Source organism: Mesoplodon densirostris, chromosome 2, assembly GCF_025265405.1.
Source record: "Mesoplodon densirostris isolate mMesDen1 chromosome 2, mMesDen1 primary haplotype, whole genome shotgun sequence".
Classification (NCBI taxonomy): domain Eukaryota; kingdom Metazoa; phylum Chordata; class Mammalia; order Artiodactyla; family Ziphiidae; genus Mesoplodon; species Mesoplodon densirostris.
In genome coordinates this window covers 166926247-166949486 of record NC_082662.1, presented here as the reverse complement: position 1 = coordinate 166949486, position 23240 = coordinate 166926247, and the positions used below count along the sequence as shown (strand labels likewise).

The 23240-nt window shown below is 49.1% G+C and overlaps 1 protein-coding gene across 1 annotated transcript in view; it reads left to right on the top strand.

Moving 5' to 3' along the window:
* The window catches only part of RCSD1 (RCSD domain containing 1), a 69373-nt gene that overhangs the window by 32975 nt on the left and 13158 nt on the right, over positions 1-23240 (top strand). The window contains exons 5-7 of the mRNA XM_060078705.1: positions 17582-17683; positions 18844-18933; positions 22884-22955. Coding sequence (XP_059934688.1) covers positions 17582-17683; positions 18844-18933; positions 22884-22955 — 264 coding nt within the window. The remainder of the gene's footprint in view (positions 1-17581; positions 17684-18843; positions 18934-22883; positions 22956-23240) is intronic.

Sequence of the window (23240 nt, the reverse complement as noted above, 5' to 3'; positions counted from 1 at the left end):
GAAACCAAAATGAGGGTTATTTTTTTCCCCAGCTGGGCAGCAACACGCCTGGGGAAAAACCTGAACTCTCTACTCAGTTTCTTTTCCCCTTTACAGTTTATACTTCTTTCGGCCTTTGTATCCCTTCACTGGTCATTGTTCCTTGTTACTGATTTCTCACCCACTTTCCTCTTGAATGGCTTTTAAACGCCTAGGCTGTTTGAGCCCTGTCCTCTCCCTCTCCTGAAACTCTTCTTTTTAAGAGAATAACTAACCCCGGTTTGCTAATTTGGAATGAAGGGATTATACTGCATTGCCATTTGATTCCTGGTTTGAGAATAGGAGAGCATCCCATTCTTAGAATCTTCTTCGGAAGAGTCAGATGCAAGAGGGATGATGGGGTGCTTTACTTTGCAGAGCTGTGTGTCAAGGTGGTGGGGGCCGGGGGGTAATAGCGATGCATTTCCGTGGGAATTCCTGAGCTTCCTTGCAGAGTTTTTCCAGATTCTGCCTAAATTTAGTCAGGTATCCATCCACCTGTTCATCTACATGAGAAAGGTAACTTAAGCGTTCCCAGTTTTCCTCACAGTGATGTTAAAGTTAAAGAAGTAGTTAACCAGCCGAAAGGGCCTTGGAAAGCATTCTTGACAAGCCCTTCATTTTACGGGCGAGGAGCGGAAGGGCAGAGAGGGGTGGAAAGTTCACACAGCTCTCCTGACTGCTCGGTCAGTGGCCTCCCCCGCCCCCAAGGTGCTCAGCTCTTGAAATAACTCATCGGGATCTTCCCTTCTGACTGTGCAGGACAAAGCATGTCTGCCCAGAGGCATAACCTCTTATTCCCACTCCCTGCATCATTTGGACCCAAGCATGTTCCCTGGAGAGCTACTGTGGCCATTCACCCACCATAGCCCCTGAGGGCCCCTGCTCCCACTTGATAAACTAGCCTGATTAGGCTTGGCCCTACAGGAACAGGCACCACCCTCAAACTCTGGCCATGGGGCTTTCCTTTTATGGCCTTTCATGGTGCAGGGCCCTGGGTGAAAGGCAGGACTCTCCCCTCCCTGCAGAAGAAGCCAGAGGCAGGCTTCCCTTTGATGGCTCGTCGTGCCCCCATTACTCCACCCCACATCCCCGAGACATCCAACTGAAACCCAGCACGTGAACCGCCCTGCTATGAGCGAGGCTACTCATGGCTGGAGTCCAGAATCTCACTCCAATTAGCCAGTCTGCCCTTTTGTGTGATTCAGAAAATTCCCACTGTAAATTCCTCTGACATGAAGACACAGTGCCAACCCACCTGGTCTGCAGACTTGTTCTACAGGATGGGAATGGAAATGACTTGGCGGCAGCAGATCCCTGCTGTCCCCCTGCAACTCTTCAGGGCCAATGGGCAACAGCCTGCTGTCCCTATAAGGCATGCAAAGGAGCCCACATTCCAACTAATACCTACTGAGTGGTGACCAGTGTCTTAGGTGACAACGATAGCTAAAATGGGAGGGAAAGCTTATTATGTACCAGGCATTAATTATCTCATTTGGGCTTTATAACAATCATATGAGACAATTGCTATTATGAGCCTTATTTTACAAGTGGGGAAACTGAGGCTCAGGGAAGTTAAGTTTTGCCTAAGATCACACATCGAGTAAGAGGCAGGATTTGGATTTGGATCCAAACTGTCCTATCAAACACTATCTCTTAGCATCTTCACGACCCCATGGGGGTGTATTAGCCACATTTTACAGATGAGACTCTGAGTAGTTAAGTCAATTGCCTGTGATGCCACAACCCATAACTTAGAGAATGAGATTCTAACCTGAGCTTGTCAAGCGCCAGATTCTGTGCTCTCATCACCATTCTTGCTTCCTGAGTGCTGGTGGCTGCCCTGGGTTGGACAGGAATGGCTGGGTGTGGCCTGTTCCTAGCAGCTGCCAGAGGCTGCCAGCCTCCTGCAGCCACAGCACCTTCTTGCCAGCAGCCAACACCATGGGGCCCATGGGGCTGGCATCCTGGGACTAAGCCGACCCCCCTACCCTCAGGGCAAATGAACGAAGACCTCATGCAGGGGGAGTGTGCCTCAACCTTTTTTTTTAAACTATGGTGAGCACGTTTTTTTAATTTAAAAAAATGTTGATCACATTTACGAGATAAAATTTACACACAATAAAATTCACCTATTTTTAAACTACAATTTGATGAGTATTGACAGCTGTATATAGTTATGTAACCACCACCATCACAAGATATAGATCACAATCAAGATATAGAACATTTCTTTCACCTCAAAAGTTCCCTCATACCTTTTGTAGTCAGTCCTCTGCCTCTACCCCTGGTCCCAGGCAATCAGTTAGTTGCTTTCCATCATCATAGCTTTGCCTTTTGAAGAATGTTATGTATATGGAATCATACTGGTAGTCTTTCATGTCTGACTTCTTTCACTTGGCATAATGCGTTTGAGATTCCTCCATGTCATGTGCATATCACTAGTTTGTTCCTCTTCATTGCTGAGTGGTATTCTGTGATTTGCATATAACATAGTATGTTTGTTTATCCACTCACCAGTTGATGGACATTTGGGTTTCTAGATCTGGGCTATTAATAATAAAGCTGCTCTAAAATTTGCATACAAGTCTTTATGTAGACACGTTTTCATTTCTTTTGGGCAAATACCTGAGTGGGATTGTCTGGTCATCATTTGGTTGGTGTTTATGTTTAACTTGATGAGAAGCTACCAAAGTATTTTTCCAAGTGCCCGTACCATTTAGCATTTCCTCTAACCATGTATGAGCATTCCAGTTGCTCTGCAGGCTCACCAACGTTTGGTACTGTCAGTTTATTTAATTTTAGCCGTTCTTGTGGGTGTGTAGTGATGTCTCTTTGCAGTCTTAATTTGTGTTTATTGATTAATGTGCTGATTAGCCATTCATATATCTTCTTTGGTGAAGTATCTGTTCAGATACTTTGCCCTTTTTTTTATTGGGTTGTTTGTTTTATTATTATGGAATTTGATGAGCACTTTTTAACTCCAAAATGTGAACTCTCAAATGCTTTGGCTCCTGGAGGCATGTAGCGTTGTGGTTCGGAACACAGGCTTTCGTAGACCATCTGAGAGTGGATTCTAGACCTACCGTTAGTAGCTGTGCAATCCTGGACCACTTACTTGAGCTCTCTGAGTATCAGTTTTCTCATGAGTAAAATGGAAGTGATTATGAAACCCATGTCACAGAGATGTTATGAGGACTGGAAGAGATAATCTTAACATAGTATCCAGCACAATAAATTTACAGTAAATTAGCTGCTTTATTATTGTTGAGAAAATACATGACAAAAGGCTACTATTACTAATTCAAAACCAGTTTCTAAAGAGAGCCATTTGAGCAATGGTAGTAGGTGTAGTAGAATCACCCAGTAGGGGGATGATGCTGGTCACAGAGAGGACTTGAGCAGCTCATCAGGTCTGGACTCCTGTGGGACTCTTGACCCTAGAGTGCTCTCAGTCGGTGCCTGGAGGAGACACTCCCACTGTGAATCAGCCCCAGGCCCAAAGGGAGCAGCCAGAGGGAAGGACAGGTGGAAAAGAGAGATCAGGCCATCTACAAGCCTCTGCAGGCTGACCCGTCAACCCTCCGCCCCACCCTTCCCAGTCAGCTGTTTTGTTCTATAAAGCCCAGTAGACCTTTCAAGTGAAGCAACTTAACTCAGCTTGGTGGTTTTCTTTTCTTCTCTCTCCTTTGGAGGGTGTGGCAAGAGGAGATGGGAAAGATCATTAGAATAACTGCTTCAGAAACCTTTTGGCCCCATCATCCCAGTGAGTCAGCTTCTAAGGCAGGTAGAGCCTGTCCTGTGCTTTGCATGGGGCCTCTTTGATATACTGGAGATTATGGACTCCTGCCTGGAGCATCCCGTGGAAGCAAGGTAGGGAAGGACAGCCTTGGTGTCTGAGAACAGCTGCAGAAACAGACCAGAGATGTGGATTTCAGATCCCGGGCAGACACCATTCCACACCACTCTACCCTGATAGGGAACCCATGCCTCCCTGAGCCTCAGTGCCTCCTTGATGAAATGTGTTGGAAAGTCAGCAGCCAACAGAAAGATTCAACCATTCTAGATTAAAAAATAGACACATTTAAAGTATTTTTTAGATAGGTCATGTTTTAGGATAGATTGGGTTATTAAAACTAGAGAAGACAGATATACCCAGGGATGTGAATATGAAATTATAATGCATTTCTTAGCTCCAAGTAGAGTCTGGAGGCTCAGACTGTTAGGTATTGGATTCATCAGAGAAGGTCTCATTCTTTGCCCTCTAGTTATAGTCCAGTGACCTTGGACTAACTATTCAAGCCTGGTATGCCTAGAGCCAACCCTGGCTGACACTTTGTTTCCGTTTTTACTTCAAGGCTCTGATCTATGTTTATCAAGCCCTCACAATGTCAGCCCATTGGTGTTGGTTTACTGAGGCATCATTCATTTATTCATTCATTCATTTACTGGCATTTGAGCACTTAATATGGTAATGGGTTAGGGGATGGTGCTTACAGTGGAAAGAAATAAGCTTGTAAAACCCTGGGTATTTGATAAGCTCCCTGATTCCCGGCCACATTCATTGGCCTTCTTTTATTTCCTCAAACCCCTCCTGCTCTTCTCACTTCCAGGCCTTTGTGTAACTCTACTTGGAATGCCCTTGGCTACCCGCCCCCGCTTCCCTACCACACACACTTTGCTTGGATCACTTCTACTTATCTTTCACATCTCAGTTTAAATGGGTCGGGTCCCCCTGTCACTTGCTTTCCTAGTCCTTTCCCTCTGCAACATTTATCGCCCTAATAAACAGTAAACTGGGGTAAAAATAATGATGGTTGTTGAACAGTTACCCTCACTAGACTATAACTTACATTATGAAAAGAGTCTGTATCATCTTGTTCGTAGCTATATCCTCGTGCAGGGCCTGGAGTACAGGAAGAATGAATGAATGAATGAATGAATGAATCCAAGATGTGGTCAAAGAAAAAGGAGCACAGGACCCAGCACCACACCCTGACCAGGGTGACCCAACCCACAGAGCACCCCAAGGGGCTTCCTGCTTAGAGTCCAGCTCCAGACTGCAAGGGAGGAGGGGAGGGGGTGAAGAGCAGCCGCTGTAACAGGAGAGGCTGCAGCTGACTGGGAGGCACGCCCTGGTCCTTGGGCGACTTGTTCTAATCTTAGAAGGTATGCCTGGGCTTTCTGCTGTGGCATGAGGGCAAATGTCCCAGACCTCAAGACACACTCACTAGCACTCCTGCTTGGGGAGCAGAAACAGCCCCCAGGGAAGGATATTCTTGGCGGGGGGGGGGGGCTATGGCTGCAGCAAACCCCAGGAGTCAGAGGGGCTCGCGGTGAAATCAGGTTTATTACAGGACTAACCAGCACAAGAGAGCATGTGACAGGAGTCTCTGGACTCTCTTTGAAGAGCCAACGGACTGTAGATTCACTTGTTGGCCTAGGTGAGTGAATCCCTCTGCATCACCTATGCTAACTATGCAGAAGCATTTCTTCCACACTCTTCCCCTTTCCCCTAAAAAGAACAAAAAGAAGAAAAAAACAAAAACAAAACAGCTAGCTGCTCTGAGGCTGCCAGACTGACAGGGTTGAATTTGATCCTCCCCCGCTGCACGTCCACTGGTGGGAGGAGGAAGGAGAAGAGGAAGATGGCTGTGCGTGCACCGCCTGGACCGCGAGGTCACTGTTTCTGCCTCCTTGTCCCAGCACCGTCTCCATCTCCTTCCCAGCCTCCACTCACCCTGCCTGTCTTCAGACTCGGCCATCACCTTGTAACAGGAGCCAAGTTTCAAACCCAGGTTCATCTGATTCCAGAAATCCCAAGCAGGTCTTTCAAGGGTCTGTCCTGGACCCTCTGCTCTGTTCACTCACCCCTTCTGGGCATCTTTCCCTTCTCTCGCCACCTCTTGCCTCTCTCTTCCCAGCCATGCTCTCCCCGGGGCTTGCCATCTCTGTGGATGGCACCCCTGTCCACCCAGCAGACAGAGCCAGAAACCTGGGCAGCGTCTTGGCCCCTCCCTGCGCCTACCTGCTCAGTCACCACTTCTAGTCAATCCTTCTCCTAAGTTGCTTTTTTAAAAAAATTTTTTTTTATGGCTGTGTTGGGTCTTTGTTGCTGCGCGGGCTTTCTCCAGTTGCGGCGAGCAGGGGCTGCTCTTCGTCGCGGTGCTCGGGCTTCAGACTTGCGGTGGCTTCTCTTGTTGCGGAGCACAGGCCCTAAGCACATGGGCTTCAGTAGTTGTGGCCCGCGGGCTCAGTAGTTATGGCATGCGGGCTCTAGAGTGCAGGCTCAGTAGTTGTGGCGCACGGGCTTAGCTGCTCCGTAGCATGTGGGATCTTCCCAGACCAAGGCTCCAACCTGTGTCCCCGGCACTGGCAGGCGGATTGTTAATCACTGCGCCACCAGGGAAGCACCTAAGTTGCTTTTGAGTCCTAGTAATGTTCTTCATCCCTATGGACCCTACCCCAGTTCAGGCCACCATTCTGTCTAGTTTCACAGACTCCAGAGATCTACAGAGTGTTGGCTCCAGCCCTATGTCTAAGCCATCCTTAAGATAGTTACTAATTCCCAGATGGACTTATCTGCTCATGGTCACCCTTGGTCCCAGTTTTCTGCCTCTGCTGAATCCTTGTTCTCCATTTTCCTATAAGCCTAGTAGACTTAAACACCCTGTGAATCCCTGGCATGTGTAGGGCTCGTTAATATCTACTGAATGGTTGAATCAATAACCTCTTCTTGCTGAAGGCATTCCTTTACCAATGGTGGGCCATAGACACTTTTGATTCTCACAGTACCCCTTTCAAAAGCATCCACAAATAAAAAGCTGCTGCTTTCAGTAGAACTTCCACTGAAGGTTTGCAGATTGCAGGAAGCGATCATAATGATACGACACGGCTAACAATTGTAAATCAGTGACCAGAGATCCCTGTTCATCAAAACCCTTTCGGTCACCCCATCATCAGGGGTTTCTTTCATAGTGGCCATTTCCCCCACAAGTGGCTGACCCTGTCCACTCCTCAGGGTCTCAGCTGCCCCGTCCCCTCCTGTTGTCCTCTACAGTCTTCTTCCCAGCTCCCTTGGCAGATCCGGACCCAACAGGAGGCTCCGCTCAGTGAAAGGACTTTTGGGGGCCAGGATCCACCCTCCGTAGGAGGCAGGAGAAGGGACTCCCCTGGTGGTCCAGTGGTTAAGACTCCATAGGAGGCAGTGGGTTGTCAATTTGCTCATTTTTTTTACCTTTCATGACAACAGCAGTGGCCTCTGAACTGGTCTCCCCACCCCCACTGCAGCCAAAGGGACCATCAAAATAAATCCAGTGATTTTACCCTTTTGCTAAAATCCCTCCAATGACTTTGCATGGCCCTAAGAACAGGGTCCCAACTTAGAGGGCCCTGCCTGCTCTGGCCTCTGTTTCCTCTGCTCCCTCATCTTGCCCCTCATACCGCACGCCCTGTACCAGGCTTAGGGACTTCCAGTAGTTCCCTGGGATGCCCCTGGCCTTGCAGCCTTCACATGCAGCTAGCTCCCTCAGCGGGAGGGTGACCAACTCTGCCCACCCTTCAAGCTTGGCCAGGTTGGTGGTTCCTCCTGGAAGCCCTCCTGGATGCCTCTGGCCAGGTTGGGTGCCCCTGCTGTGCTTTTCGCCCTGTCCTCCTCCAGTCACAGCATCGTGAACTCAATGTCACCTCCCTCTGCTTCTCCTCGGGGAGGCCTCCTTTGACATGGCACCTAGCAGTAATCATGTACTACACACGCACTTGCTTATTTGTTCACAGCCTGTCTGTCCCCTGGAACTTGAGCTCCAGTGAGAGTGGGGACTCTCTCTCCTTTAGCACTACATCGCCAGAGCTCAGAGCCCTTAGTGGGTGCTCAGCAATACTTGCTGACTGCTTTAGTTTCCTATGGCCAGTGCAACAAATGACCACAAACTTTGCAGCTGAAATAACATAAATTTATTATCTTACAGTTCCAGAGGTCAGAAGTTCAAAACAGATCTCACTGGGACTAAAATCAAGGTGTTAGCAGGGCTGCCTTTCTTCTAGAGGCTCAGGGGGAGAGACCGCTTCCTTGCCTTTTCCAGCTTCTAGAGGCTGCCTGCATGCTGGCTCTTGGCCTCTTTCTCCATCTTCAAAGCCAGCGATAGTGGGTCAAGTCTTTCTCACATCCCGTCACTCTGCCGCTGACTCCTTTGCCATCCCCTCCCACTTTTAAGAAACCTTTGGATTGCATGAGGCCCACTTGGATAATCCAGCATAATCTCCCTATTTTAAGGTCAGCTGATTAGCAACCTTAATTCCACGTGTACCCTTACCTCCCCTTTGCCATGTAACCTAACATATCTACAGGTTCCAGGATTCGGATGTGGACATCTTTGGGGACTGTTATTCTGCCTTCCACACTGGCTGACCCATCATACTTTAAATACTTGCCTAATTGCCCCTGTTCCCCAGTAGGCCATAAACTCAGGGGTGCAGGCAGTATCCATCCTACCCATCTCTGTGTACCTCTCCTCCAGTGTGCTGTCATTCACTGTGTCCTTAGAGCCTCACAACTATCCCAGGAGGAAGGCAAGGCAGGTGCTGTTCCCATTGTACCAATGAGGAAGCTGAGGCTTCACTAGCTCATGTGACTTGACCAAGGTGGCACGAGAAAAGGCTCCAAGTCCCTGCTCAGGACTTAGCCAGCGTCCTTACTGGCAAGCCTCCGAGAGTTCCCTGAATTAGGTGGCAGGAGAGCATATAAAATAATAGCAATAACCATAATCAGATGAAGAAGGAGGAAGAGAGATGGAAAGGTAGAGGAGAAGGAAGAAGGGTCATGACCCTAAAAGCCATAAAATTAAACTTAGCTTTATTATTATTATTATTATTATTTTTTGCGGTATGCAGGCCTCTCACTGTTGTGGCCTCTCCTGTTGCAGAGCACAGGCTCCAGACGCGCAGGCTCAGCGGCCATGGCTCACGGGCCCAGCCACTCCACGGCACGCGGGATCTTCCCGGACCGGGGCACGAACCCATGTCCCCTGCATCGGCAGGCGGACTCTCAACCACTGCGCCACCAGGGAAGCCCTATTATTTTTTTAATTGCTAGTTAGTACACACACCAGTTTCTCTGGGCTGGTTTGAGAGCTCAGGAATGGAGTGTCTGTTAAGTGCCTGTTAAGTGTAGCCCACCAATGGCTGACTCGTGACGGCCCACTCTTGGACTAAGGGTGGCAGGAAGCAGCAGGGAGCACAACCTAGCCAGCTGGGGCTGCCTCTGGGAGACCTGTGCCCCAGAGAGAATGGAAGGGCAAGGGTAGACTAGATGAGACCCTGGGCATCCCTTGGTGTATTCTCCTCATTTTACAAATAGAAACGGAGGCACAGACAAGTTAGGCAACTTGTCCAAGGCCACAGAATGAGTATATGCAGAGCCTGTCTTTGAACCCAGGCAGTCTGGCTCAAAGCCTGAGCTCTGTGCTCTCCTACCCCAAATACAGCACTATAACCCCATCATCTGTGCACTATGCCTTGCACAGACAGGGCTGATTCTGAATCTTGTGGGGACTCTGGGGATATTGGCTACCTCCTGCTGTCCATGGGAGAAGGGTGGTGCAGCCTCCAGACCACAGGGGACATGTTGCGATCCGGGTTGGGGCAAAGGCTGATGGATGTTAATAATCTCATTTACCAACAAGAATCCTGAGGCTCAGAAAGGTCCATCCCAATATATGTCAGAGCCGAGACTGAAACCCAGATCTGGTTCTGAATTAGCTGTTTTTTCCACTCCTGTCATATGGTCCCTGTGCATCCGCAACCCCATCAGACTCAAAATAAATTTTTATTCTTATGCTTATACAACAGTTAACAGGTTTCACAGAGAAATTTCACATACGTTATCGCTGAGATTTCACTGATAAGGTCCTACACTATCATGACGTTCGGAATGAACATCTCCCTCCCATTTCTCTGTTGTCCCTGCTGTTACCTGGGAATGTACCTGGACACTAACCCTGCCTGTGCCACCACTACCAAACCCACTGACCCCACCTGGCTGGCCAGCCAAGCATCTGAGGCTGTGGGCTACCCTGCTTCTAAAACCACTGAAGAGGTCAGGCCGGTGTCCCGTGACTGAGGGCTGCTGAGCCCTGCCCAGGCCACTGGGCTGCAGCACCACATCCTGGGAGGAAGTGGGAAGCACCGGAGGTCCCCCGGAGGGACACTCTACCCGGGGCATGGCCCATGGATCCTTTGTGTGAGCAGAGCATCCTACCTGGGTTTTTCCCTGGGAGAGAATCGCAGAGGCCAAGGACCTGCCGTTTTCAGATTCTTAAAGCCGACAAGTGGGTAGGTAGGGGATATTTGGGACTTTTTTGGTCTCATGTGAAATAGTCGATCGGCGTTCACATGTACCTGTTTCTCTTCTGCCTTGTCTAGTTGTTGTTCTTCTTTTTCACCTCCTCTCCACACCACCACCACCACTCCCCCAATCACTGTTATCCCAGTGCATCCTGCAGTGTCTACAGATGCTCAAGAAGTGATGAATACATGACCCAACAGCATAGATGGAGGACAAGAGGTTTTTACCTTCCCGTGACATTCCAGGGTTTTATCCCCTATCATCTAAGCCAAAGAACTCTTCTGGCCTTGACCCATCCTGTCGGCAATCTGCACCAAAATGTCTGTAAGGCTCCCACTGGGATAAGAGGAGAGGTCCCCTCACCTTTGTGAGTGAAAGGCAGCTCAGTGCTAATAAGGAGACACAGCTGATAAGGAGTTCAGTCTTTGGACCTCTCTCCTTCCCTGTTCTATATTTCCTGGTTTTAGACTGTCCTGTGACTTCAAATACTATCTCTATCTAGTGACTCTCAAAGTTTTGTTTCCAGCCTGGACACCTCCCCTGAACTCAAGACTTGGGTATATATTCAACTCCCTCCGCTGCATCTCAACGTGGATGTCTAATAGGAATTAGGATTGCGCTGTTGTCCCTAGGGTAACTTGTTCCGTTGATCAAAACTTTGGATCAATAAGTGATATTATACTTTGGCTAGTAGGCCTGGGTTTTAATCACTCGGAGGGTCTTTTGTACTCCGAGGTCACCCCAACCGAGATTGTCAACCCATATAAAACGTTGTTATCCTTAGTGGTTTGGGTTTGTGATTTTTGGGTTGATTAATTGAAGCTCCATAGGGTCTTCTCGTCTTATTTTGTTATCCTCGCCTCTTCACGGGGAGGTCAGTTTCACTGATTGAAAGTAAGAGACAGTGGAACCCTCGTGTGGCCATTCATACAAGTCCTTATTTAGAGAACACGTGATTATGCTACCTTTGCACGGCCAGGATACCGCGGCCAGGATACCGCGGCCATTTAACGATTGTCACTGGGCAAGCAGTGCCTCTAATACTGGTTATGCTAGAGGTGATGTTTTTGGTAAACAGGCAGGGTTTGTGTTTGCCGAGTTCCTTTTACTTTTTTTAATCTTTCCTTAATCCTTTCCTTTAAACTTTCATGACCAAGAAAGAAAGAGCTGTTCACTCCCCATATACCCTCACCCACATCTCTCTCTCCAACAAGCCTTCCCCGACCCAGGAAAAAATACCCCCATGCATCCTGTTGTCCACGTCCAACATCTGGGAGTCCTCCTTGATGGCCCTAATTCCCTTACTTCCCACACCCAGTGCATCAGTAATTCCTAGCCGTCCTACCTCCAGATCCACCCCCTCTCACCATCTGCTGCTACAAGCCTGGTCCACTCCACCATCACTGCCCAGCTGGAGCACTGCCAGAACCTTCCTCCTGGTCCCCTCTGCTTCCACTCTCATCCATCCTCCACAGACAGCCTTTGGATGTGTAACTCAGGTCACATCCCTCCTCGAAACCCTCCAAATGAATAAAATACAAACTGCTGATTTTCCCCTTCCAGAATGAGTGTTGTTCATTTCACTTCCTAAAATAAAATTAAAAACCTAAAGAAAAAGGTTCCCATGGTCCTCGGGGCCTCACGCAGTGGGCCCCAGACTGCCTCTCATCCTTTGTCTCTCCTCCTGTCTCCTGGATGCAACAGGTCCCTGCCACACCTCTCTTTTTCTCTGTCCCTCAGACTTTGTTCCTCTCTGGGCTTTCTGCTCAGAACAGTTTTCTTCCCATCTTTTCCCCGGCTGGAATTCAACTCACATGACCCCTCCTCAGAGATGTCTGCCCACACCGCCATAGATAAAGTGCCCTATTTCCTCTTCTTCATGGCATTTAGCACGTTATCTTACTTATCTGCCTCTGTGTTTACTGTTTGCTCCCCTTGCTGGAGTAGTAGTTCCTTAAGGGCAAGAACTCTGTCTTGTTCACTGCTTTACCGCAGGGCCTAGGACAATAATGTTTACTGATGAGAGACTGAATAAGATAACTCTTGCAGTGAAAGTCTAGAGTTAATATAGCATGTCCGTGTGGAAAGAGATCTTCGGAATCCAGATAAAGCTGGTGCTGCACTTACTAACTTGAAGAGTGAGTTAGCAACTCTGGGCCATTTTCTGTTCAAGAAGAGATGTTGTGAGAGTGGTAGAAAATGTATCAAGCGCTGTAAGGACAGTGCCTCCCCGATAGCAGCTGCTCTAAGTTGGTAGGTAAGTCAAACGGGCCAACCCGGTTCCTAGTCCATTGTCCTCTCCATCGTCCCCGGGTGGTAATGGTTAAACATTGGGGTGAATTGAAGAGTTAAGGGTAAGGTAAGTGTAAAGGAAGACCCTGGAATCATTGTGGCATCCCAAAGAGGCTGTCTGTTGTTCCTTTTCAAATGATGGTTTAAGTATGGTTATATTGGAAGGGGGTAAGTGGTCTTAAAATCCACTACAGTTCTAGAAGAGCAAAGAAGCAAACATACCTTATACTTTGAGGCTCTGGCTTGTCTCGCCTGTTTCTGGTGAGCAAGACAATCTTCCTTTTAGCTAAGAGCAGGGGTTCCTCCGCCCCCAGGCAGAGCCCTCTCACTGCTTCTCCCCCAAGCTGTAGATGAGGAGGCCTTCCCTGGTGCCTTGTTTCCCTAACCCGTGGCCCTGAGACTGGTAGATACTTAGACCTTGGACCAAGGAGGAGGATGGAGAAACAGGGGCAGAGCCAGGGAGGTACGTAGATCCCGACTTGGGCCTCTACACAAAGGTTCCACTATGTGGATGGTCAGCGGCATCCAAATTGTATTTACTCAGCATGGCAACAGTGAGGGGGAAGTTCCATGCTGTCCAGACACAGGGGTTCCTCAGTTCTCAGAAGAAAGTCCCATAGAAAACAGAAAATAAACACCAGAGGTGATTTTCTTCTGGCCTCGGCAAAGTCACAGGAACCACAGGAATGGTTTCCAAGCTTGCTGGCAGAGCCAGGCTGGAACGGTGGCAGTGAGGGCTTGGTAAGCAAGATCTGGGCCCAGGAAGATGGGATGGGGTCAGGGGGACTGCAGTCTGTAAAGATGAGGGTCAACTAAAGCAGGACGCAAAGGGGGATGAGTTCAGAAAACAGATTTAAGATGTGGAAACTGGCCCCAAGAAGAAAGGACCAGCTGAGGTCAAAACAGTGACCAAGACCCGGAATGTGGATGCAGGCGAGAGAGGGGTGAGTTTAGGGTATCAGTGACTCTGGGAGCAGGTGCCCAGGCCCTGACATCACAACTGGGTTGGATGGGGGGAGGGGAAGAAAGCACCCTTCGAGGAGGACTTTCTGTGTTCCCGTCTCTATGTTCAACACTTAATGGACATCTTTGGAACAGAGAAAGAACTCTAAGTCCCAGAGAGGCTGGGCTGGGGGATGAGTTCCCAGGAAATTTGGGGACTAGGCAGGGACATTGAAGTCATTCTCAGATCTAAGAACAATCAAGGTGGGAGCAAGACCTTACCAAACCAGCCTCAGGACTGAGACAGAGAGAGAGAGAAAGAGAGAGAACACATGCAAGCGAGCTATATGGAAGGAGACTCTCACCTGCCTGGGGCCAAGGTGGTGTGATGTTGAACCACTGGAGGAGGTCACTAGTGGTACCTGCTAGAATTGCAAGGCAGAAATCCAGGCAAAGCCTCAAACAGGCTGAGCCACAGTGCCTGTCCACGTCCAGAGCCATGCTTCTTCTGTACCTGTGTAACCCAGGGGCTTATAATAGTTTCACTATTTATATATCACTTTACAGTTTTCAAAGCACCTTCACAAATTAGGCTACTTAACTGATGTCCATTGCTGCATTATCAGGCCATGGGAGTCAAGTGTTTCACAGATTATTCTGTCTGGCTTCTGTGTGACTCTGGCTAAGCTACTTGCCCTCTCTGGGCTTCGATGTGCCCAGCTGAGAGGAGGCAGCAATCAGTCATTCTTCTACAACATAGGATGAGAAGCATCTGGAGAGGTGCTGGTAGTGAGTGGATTTGCCAGGCTTCAGCAAGCTCTGGAGTCCATAGACATTCTAAAGAAAACCCATTCACTGGGCTCCAGGAAAACAAATTCAGACGTATTATAATCTTTCCTTCAACCCAGCTTTTAAGCCCTAAATGCTTCCAGAAGCCTTGTCATTCTCTCGCCCCTTGCCAAGCCTGGTTTTGAGACAGGGAAGTTAAGGAGGAGTTTCTGATTCCTGTATGGCTCTATTTTTATCTGGAATGTATCTTCCTGCACCGCCAGTGATTGGCGCCTTCGGGGCCGAGGGTAAAGTGCGCTGTCAGCAGGACCCGAGCAGTATATAGCAACGGACAGAGAGACTGAGCTGTTATGGGGGCGGGAAGTTAGACAGATGGACAAACTGATGGGCCCAGCATCTTTGCCAAGAGCAGCTCACTTAATCACGAGGACAAGATGTTCGCCTCTGACCACGCCCAGCGTGACACATGTAGGGCACTAAACAGAGCAGGCACTGGGTTCCCCGCTCGCACCAGCACTGTCGGGGACTCTGGCATCTTGAAGACAGGTGAATCCTTTTCCATCTTTATGTGAAATCAGCATCTGATGTTTAGGCTGGAATGAGAATAAACTTGACTTACAGCAGGAAGCAGTAAAGAGGGACCTGTCTTTTCCTCCAGAGCAGCCTGTTCGCAGATCCGAAGGTCTGTGGCCACTGTAGTCCTTTCCTATCTCTAAGCAAAGCCCCCTTCACAAAGCTTGGCCCCCACGTAACTTCACCCAAGGCGGTGGGGGGCGGCCGTGTGCACCTCGCCTGCTCCAGGGTCAGCATCACGGTGTGACCAGCGACGTTTCCTTTGGGGAGAGCACCCAAGTAAGAAAGCTTGGAGATACTTCTAGTGCAAAAAGGAGGGCCTAGGAAGTGTATGTGAGTGTGTGTGTGTGTGTGAGAGAGAGAGAGAGAGAGTGTGTGTGTGTGAGAGAAAGAGTGTGTGTGTGAGAGAAAGAGAAGAGTGTGTGTGTGTGTGTGTGAGAGAGAGAGAGTGTGTGTGTGTGTGTGAGAGAAAGTGTGTGTGTGAGAGAAAGAGAAGAGTGTGTGTGTGTGTGTGAGAGAGAGAGAGAGTGTGTGTGTGTGTGAGAAAGAGTGTGTGTGTGAGAGAAAGAGAAGATGTGTGTGTGTGTGTGAGAGAGAAAGAGAGAGTGTGTGTGTGTGAGAAAGAGTGTGTGTGTGAGAGAAAGAGAAGAGTGTGTGTGTGTGTGTGTGTGTGTGTGTGTGGTGTACAGGGATGCAAGCTTGCAGCTGGAGCGGAGCATGCTTGGTCTTTGTAGGCCATGAGCCCCTTGGAAAGACAGAAATGGACTTTCTCGGGCAAACTGCTACCCAGATCCTCCCAGTTTCAGGCTAGACGTGGGCAGAGGAAGTTTGCAGTCTGTGTACGAAATGCCATCGCCATGGTCACCAAAAACCAAAGCCGAATGTCTCTGAGACTGGACATTTAAAAAACATTATTAGGGGCTTCTCTGGTTGTGCAGTGGTTGAGAGTCCGCCTGCCGATGCAGGGGACACAGGTTCGTGCCCCGGTCCGGGAGGATCCCACATGCCGCGGAGCGGCTGGGCCCATGAGCCATGGCCGCTGAGCCTGCGCGTCCGGAGCCTGTGCTCCGCAGCGGGAAAGGCCACAACAGTGAGAGGCCCGCATACCGCAAAAAAAAAAAAAAACACATTATTAAAACTGTGTGGTTCCATAGGCCGCATGTAACAAGGCAGAAGTGAGGGGGCTGTTTCCAGTGCTTACTGACTCACCGTATGAGTCTTGGTGACAAATGGCACATGGGAGTGAACAGTGGCCAGGGTGCATCTTGGCCTCTTCAGGGGGCCTAGAGGCACCTTGGGGGAGGTAAGGCCACAGGAAACCAATGGTTGCACTGAGGGTAGAGCAGGGGCATGGTAACCAGCTGGTCACCAGTTTGCAGAAAGCTCACAGCAGAAAGGAACAGAATAGTAAAAGGGATGAGTCTCTCTCAGTGAGGACACTGTAGAGAACAGTAATGCAATATGCACATCCCTAGAACTGAAGTCATTACAGGGTTCTTGGAAGGAAAGACCCCGTTGCCTGTAGTAATAATAACCCTTCTAAAGCTCTTCTTATGTCCTGGGCCCTGTCCTCACACTTTAGATGTATAGTCAGTCATTTAATCCACAGAACAACCTTGTGAGTGATGTGCTACTGTTATCCCTGTCAAGGTACAGAAAGGTAAAATCATTTGCCCAAGGTCACTGAGCTAGGGAGATGGAGCGACTCAGGGGTCGAATCCAGATAGTCTGGTTCTCATCGCCGTGCTACTTATGTTATTTGAATATTTTCTGAACATTTCTATGCCCAAGGCACTCAATTAAGTAGGGGAAACAAGACACAAAAATACTTGTCAAAAGTTCAATCAAGGGGCTTCCCTGGTGGCACAGTGGTTAAGAATCCACCTGCCAATGGCCAATGCAGGGGACACGGGTTCGAGCCCTGGTCCGGGAAGATCCCACATGCCGCGGAGCAACTAAGCCCGTGCACCACAACTACCGAGCCTGCGCTCTAGAGCGACAACTACGGAGCCCGCGTGCCCTGGAGCCCGTGCTCTGCAACAAGAGAAGCCACCATAATGAGAAGTCTGCTCATCGCAACGAAGAGTAGCCCCCGCTCGCCGCAACTAGAGAAAGCCTTCGCGCAGCAGCGAAGACCTGACGCAGCCAAAATAAATAAATAAATAAAAGCATTAGATACACTTACAGGCCTCTCTCTCCAGTGCATTTTGCCAGCCTACAGTTTTCGAAGCCTCATGTGACAAGGGGAAGACGCTGTCACCGATAGAGCCCTCTCCGGGCTGGATCTCCCTGGGATGAGGAACTGGCCTTGTCCTGCCTCCCAGATCCCTGGGTGCCCTAACCTCCACCCCCAGGGCAACACCAAGTTTTATTCCTTTCCAGATCCCCAGAGCCACACCCAGGGCCAAGGACACTATAAACATTTACTAAATGCAGTTGACTGAATGGGTTTTTTACATCTTTGAATGCAGGAGCCAATTGCAAAACGCTGTGAAAAGACCTCACTGTCGCCGCATCCCTGCTTGTAGCCACATAGCAAGCACCTTGTGTGGCACCCAGTGCTGATGCTCAGCAGTGCCAAGTGCATATTTGCTGGTTCACTTTGGCTTCCCCTTGGTTTACCAGGAAAGGCCGGCAGAGACCAACGCCAGTGTGGACGACTCAGCGCCCCCCTCGGTGGCCCAGCTGGCCGGGCGATTCAGGGAGCAGGCAGCCGCTGCAAAGGAGGTGAGTCAGGAGGCTTCAGAGCCCCTCTCCTGGGAGGGGGCTGGAGGAAGGAGAAGTCTGGGTCAGGCCCAGAGGAGAGGGAGGGAGGAGGCTTGGTAATTACCAAATTAGGAAGAGAAGCCAGAGAGGGGTCTCTCTGAATGTGAGGAATGTCGCCATGCTGCTGGGCCTGGGCAGGACCGTTCCCCACCAGAGTGAGGCTTACCCTGTGGCCAGGAGGACTGCGAGCTGAAAGCCCTGCTGTTAGAGACGGGGGGTCTGGAACCCAGGGCTTGTCCACCTCAGTCGTCCACTGATAGAGACTTAGATCTTGCCCAGCTGTGCCAGGCCTGGACTGCTTCAGAATAAAGAAGTCCCCACACCAGGCTCCTCCCCGGAGCTTAGGAAGCTTAGGAATCCGGAGGGAGCAAGGGTGGATTCCAGAAGGAGAATTGGGAAGAAAGAGAGGACGGAAAGGGAAGCACCTTCAGATAGGAAGCCAGGGATCAGGAAGGAAAGGGATGCGGTGACCAGTGGATTCTAGAATCCTGCTGGAGAGGACAGTGTCAAATGGGGCATTGCAGCATTGGAGAGATTTGGGCTAGATTTTCTTGAGTCCTACAGTCTGAGGAGCTCCTTAGAAGTGAAATGAGGGAAGGGAACCCCAGTGTAGGGGGAGGTTTATCATGGCCCCTTGGGACAAACGAGAGTGTAATTGTCATGCTTTTTTAGGTGCGTTGTTCTGCGTTTTTATTTTCCCATCTGAAAAATCGGTCCATAATTTCAGACACGATAGGAATGTCATAAAGGGTGAAGGAGATAGTATCGATCTAAGGTGCTGGCAGTGCTTAGAAGCTGGGTGTGGGTGTCATGGTGAGATGTGGCTTCAGGCAGGCCAGTGAATCACAAGTAAAAGAGGATGCTCCAGCAGGAAAGGACTGGGAGAGTCTGAAAAGGACTAGAGAGCCTGGAAGTCAAAATGGGTGGACAGTTCCCTAGAATGACTTTATAAAGTTAATGGCAGTCGCAAAGACATGCAATCCCTCCCTTCATTCTTCTCTCCACCAGACATCCCTAAACATTCCTAAAACCAGTTTCTACTTCCTTCCTCTTCCTCCCTGTTGCCTGATGAGCTCTCTCTCTTTTTCTCTCTGTGTGTCTGTCTGTCGCCCTCCCCCTAGACACCAGCCAGTAAACCAACAAGAAGGAAACCACCCTGCTCCCTCTCTCTGTTCCCCCCCAGGGTAGAGCTGGGCCAGAATGGTGAAGAGGTAAGTGCTTCTGCTGCTGGGGGCTCAGAGGATGCTGGTTATGGATTTTCTTTCTCCTTTTTATAGGAAGAGGCACGCAATTCACACGTTTAGACTTGAAACCTGTGCAGGGAATTTCTCCATTTCAGATGCTGGGGGGAATGTCCTTAACGCTTCCTGAATCCTTTACTTTGAAAACGAGGTCCCTTCCTACCCCCTGTTACTGAGCCTCCTTTATGGTTTTCAAGGACAGGAGCACTATTTTTCAAGCCTGAGCATTGCAGCCAAGAGAATGGGTCCATAGAGTATTACCACACCAGATTCAGGAGTCATGAAAGTCATGTTTGACTCCCAGGTCTGACTGATACGATCTTCCATGTGTGCAAGGCATCTGGAAAGAGGGCTGCACTCACATAAAGCAGAACTGCAGTGTGAGAGAGTCGTGGGTTTCTGTGGTATCTTGAAAAGGCTGGCTATTGTTCTGGATCACTGAAAGAGAACCAGAGCACACAGGAGGCCTCATTACCCTCAGATATAAATAGCCAATGTTACCAACATAATAAAGGCTCTGGTATCATAGATCATAGCCAGCAATGGATTCCCGGCCTGCATGTTCACCTACCCTTACTTATCTAATTGTAGCTGTAAGAGCAACTTGTCCACATCCTCCCAGGAACCCATGAACCTTCACTGTGGTCGTGGTCCCCACCAGAAATGGATTAGCATGTTCTCTTGTCCAGCCTGGGAGGCCAACCCCAAAATAGAGCAAGCAAGCCAAAGACAGTCCAATTCCCACATCCCAACTGCAATACCTCTTTCCACCGCTTCGTTTTTGGGCGCCAGCATCCTGACGACAGACACTGGATAGCCATGTGGACTTGGGCAACGCCCTTGGTGTCTACATTTTCTCATTTATAAAGTGAAGCATTTGGAGTCGATCAACGGTTTTCAAACCTTTTTGTCAACCCAAGGCATATGAGCAGAAGCCCATCAGATAAAGCAGAAACTCAGAGCTGCTCTCAACCAAGTGGGAAGGGGGTGGGGCCCCCCATATGCTCTGAGAATACTCCCCCCCAAAACTGGACAGGGGTCTTCTGGGATGAGAATGCCCCAAGAAGCCCAGTTTAAAAAAACACTACGTTTTTGTTGGGGTCTCCTCAGGTGCTAACATCATGATTCTGACCCCATCTTCGTGGGGTCATCAGCCAGCATTCCGACCAAAGCCGTACCAACAACTTCTCTTTACTGAGGGTGAACTTCTCCTGTGACCTTCACCCTGAGGGCTTGGAGCCTGTGTTAGACAATAGGCTGAGGCTGTGGCCACTAGGTGCCTACCGTGAGGCTGCCCCCTGATGACCCGGACTCAGCCCCAGAGAAGTCACTGCACTGCACCTGCTTCCTTTTTTTGTAAAACGGGACAAGAACACTAACCAGACATGATGGGGACCAGATGGGATAAAAGTGGAGGGAGTTCAGCGGCTCTGGGAGAAATACGTTTACATGTTCCATCCCATGGGGCACCACCAGCAGCTAAATGGCATGTAATAGCCAAAGGCTGGATGAATGGGCAGGTGGATTTAAGAGGGAAGGTCCCGCATGGAGTGACAGGCTGCTTGCACACGGGAAGGACGTTGCTTCCAGAGATCAGTGACTTTTTGTCACGAGCTTGAAATTCACATAAAAATAAAACGAGCAGCCAGCTCTGGCTGGCTGGGTTAGAAAATTGTGGAGGCTGCTGCTACAGTTCTCCTTCTGGACTCCCATGGCACAGCCTGCAGGAGCCCTAGTGCCGGGAGCCTTGGGGGCCTGGGAAGGCCTCAGTCAGGCTACCCCTCGGTTCCCAATGCACAGTGCCGGAGAGGGTCTTCCCATCCCTTCTTCATCCCTGCCGCCTCCCTATGCCTGCACAGGCCTGAGACGGTGGAGCCAGCCCCTGCCGACAGGGTATCCTGGCGTTGCCCCTCTCTGGAGGACCCACCCAAAAGGGTGTTTAATATGGCCACTGAGCCTGCCTTGCCTGCCCACAGAAGGGCTGGAAAACAGTTCCATCTGAAAAATCTGGTCATTATTCTAGACATTATAGGAATGTCATATATGGACATATATACATACATAAAGAGAGATGTCAGGCTGACTTTTCTCCACCAACTGTATGAGAGGCGGCCACTTGTTAAAACAGTAAAGAGCTGCTTGTTAAACAGTAAAGGAAATACTGCCACCTGCAGCCGTTCCCAGGAATGGCATCGGTGGCTCTTTTGGATTCTTCCTGCTTTGCAGTTTAATTCAAATCAACAAGGATTTTGTAGGACGTGAGCTGGGTTCCCAGCACTGTCCTATGATGAAGGGGCTGTGTTTATTGAATTTTCACTCTCTTCAGAAGATACTAGTCAGTTGTAGAAGAGAATAAAGTATTACATAAAGTGAGCTTTGTCAGCACAATTGTTGCTGCAGTTCCTAAACAGTATCTTCAGAAACGCGGCCTCATGTGAACTTTCACTGTAAAGCCCAGAAATTAAGGACACCTGAGGTTGGGCTGGAAGCTCTTTGTTCTCACGGTGGACACAAGGCTCCTTGAAAGACTGACTGCTCTGGAAATATGTCTGATGGTGTAAACTCATGGAGCCAGAGGCACCTGAGAGCTGGAGGAGGCCTTAGAATCGTTTATTCCAACCCACCCACCTGCCTGGGTCTTGGCCGGGGAGGCTGAGGCCGGGGCAGCCATCCATCTAGCTCCTGTCAAAGCCGGAGTTAGCAGGGGCTGGGGAAGGGAGGTCCTGAGTCCCAGCCAGTGGCTGCCCCACGCTTCAGCACCTCCCCCCGCAATGCTGGGCCTTAAAAAGGTCACAGGGAGTTCAGTTGAATGAGTCTGTCTCCTTCCATCACTAAAATACAATCATCTCACTCAATAACTATCTCAGAATATTTATAAGAAATTGTGTTACTCTTCTTATGATTCAAGTAAATTAGCACATGGGTGCAAGGAGCAGGGTCCCCAAACCATAGGAAAATCTGCTCTGGTCCCTGTCCGACAACGTGGAAGTCATCTTTTTCATCATCATCAGCAGCACTGTCACCATTCCTACCTGTTGAGGATCAATATAGCTGTGGAACTAGAATCAAGTTGTAGGGATTTTACACAAAACAGGAAGGAGTCAATCTTTTTAGATAATATAAAATCCAAAGACAGGCAAGATTCCTGACAATACATTCATCACAAAAATATCCCAACTAACAGAACATATATATGGGTGTGTGTGTGTGTGTGTATATATATCTATATATCTATATATAGATATATATATATGTACAATATATCTCAGACATTGACCACTTTCAGAGGGCAGGCGCTCAATCATATTCATTTTTATGTAACCAACACAATGCCTGGAATGTAGGAGATACTCAATAAATGTCTGTTTAATCAAAATGAATAGTCAGTGTTTTAGAATATGATCATTTATAAACAACCCTATTGCTGGGGTTTTCCAAAATATTATTAGTTTAAGGGAAGAATTTCAAGTTACCTCTGTCAGGTTTCACTCCAGCTCTGTGGTTTCTTATGTTTATGACAAAGAGAATGGATGGTCACTGTGCCCTTTCTCTTTGAAATCCCCTCCAATTGTTGGCTTACGTTGTTGAAGGCCATGAGGTGAAGATCTTGTCCCCCTCAGACATAGTCTGTTCCCTCATAATGACCATGAAGGCATTCTTCCTGGAACAGGAAGCCGTCCTGCCTGCTCTGATCCATAGATTCAAGTGGTCTTGTTAGTGGTAGGGTGAGGGAGAGGGGAAGGGGAGTCTGCCACGCCAAGGACCTCAGGAGGTAAGGGAGCTCCTGAAGCTAAGTGATAAGGTGGTAAAACCAACGTTTTCTCCTCCTCTTATTCCAACTGTGGCTTCTGGGCTCCAGCCAGAGCCCCACCTCCCTTCACCTCACTCACTTGCTTGTTTTGGTCCATTTGCTTTTGTAGAAGTCACCGCCCAATGCAAACCACCCTCCTAAAGTCAAGGTGAAGAGCTCGCCTCTGATCGAGAAGCTCCAGGTAAGTTCAGAATCAATGCTACCTCCTATCCAACCCCCTCTCTTATCCAACATTTGCATGTCTTTGGGGCTCCTAGGGTTGTCCCAGATGTCACCTGGACAGTTGACCTCCGATAACCAGCTAGTGATCAAATTGCCCTGAAGGATGAGGGGCTCTACCTGGGGGCAAAATGCTAAAATAAGGACCCTATCAAACAGGAGCTCATGTCATTAGTACCTAATGGAGATTGAGGATAATCAGATGCCTCAAGAGTCTTATGGGAAAGGATGTTATATACAAGAAACA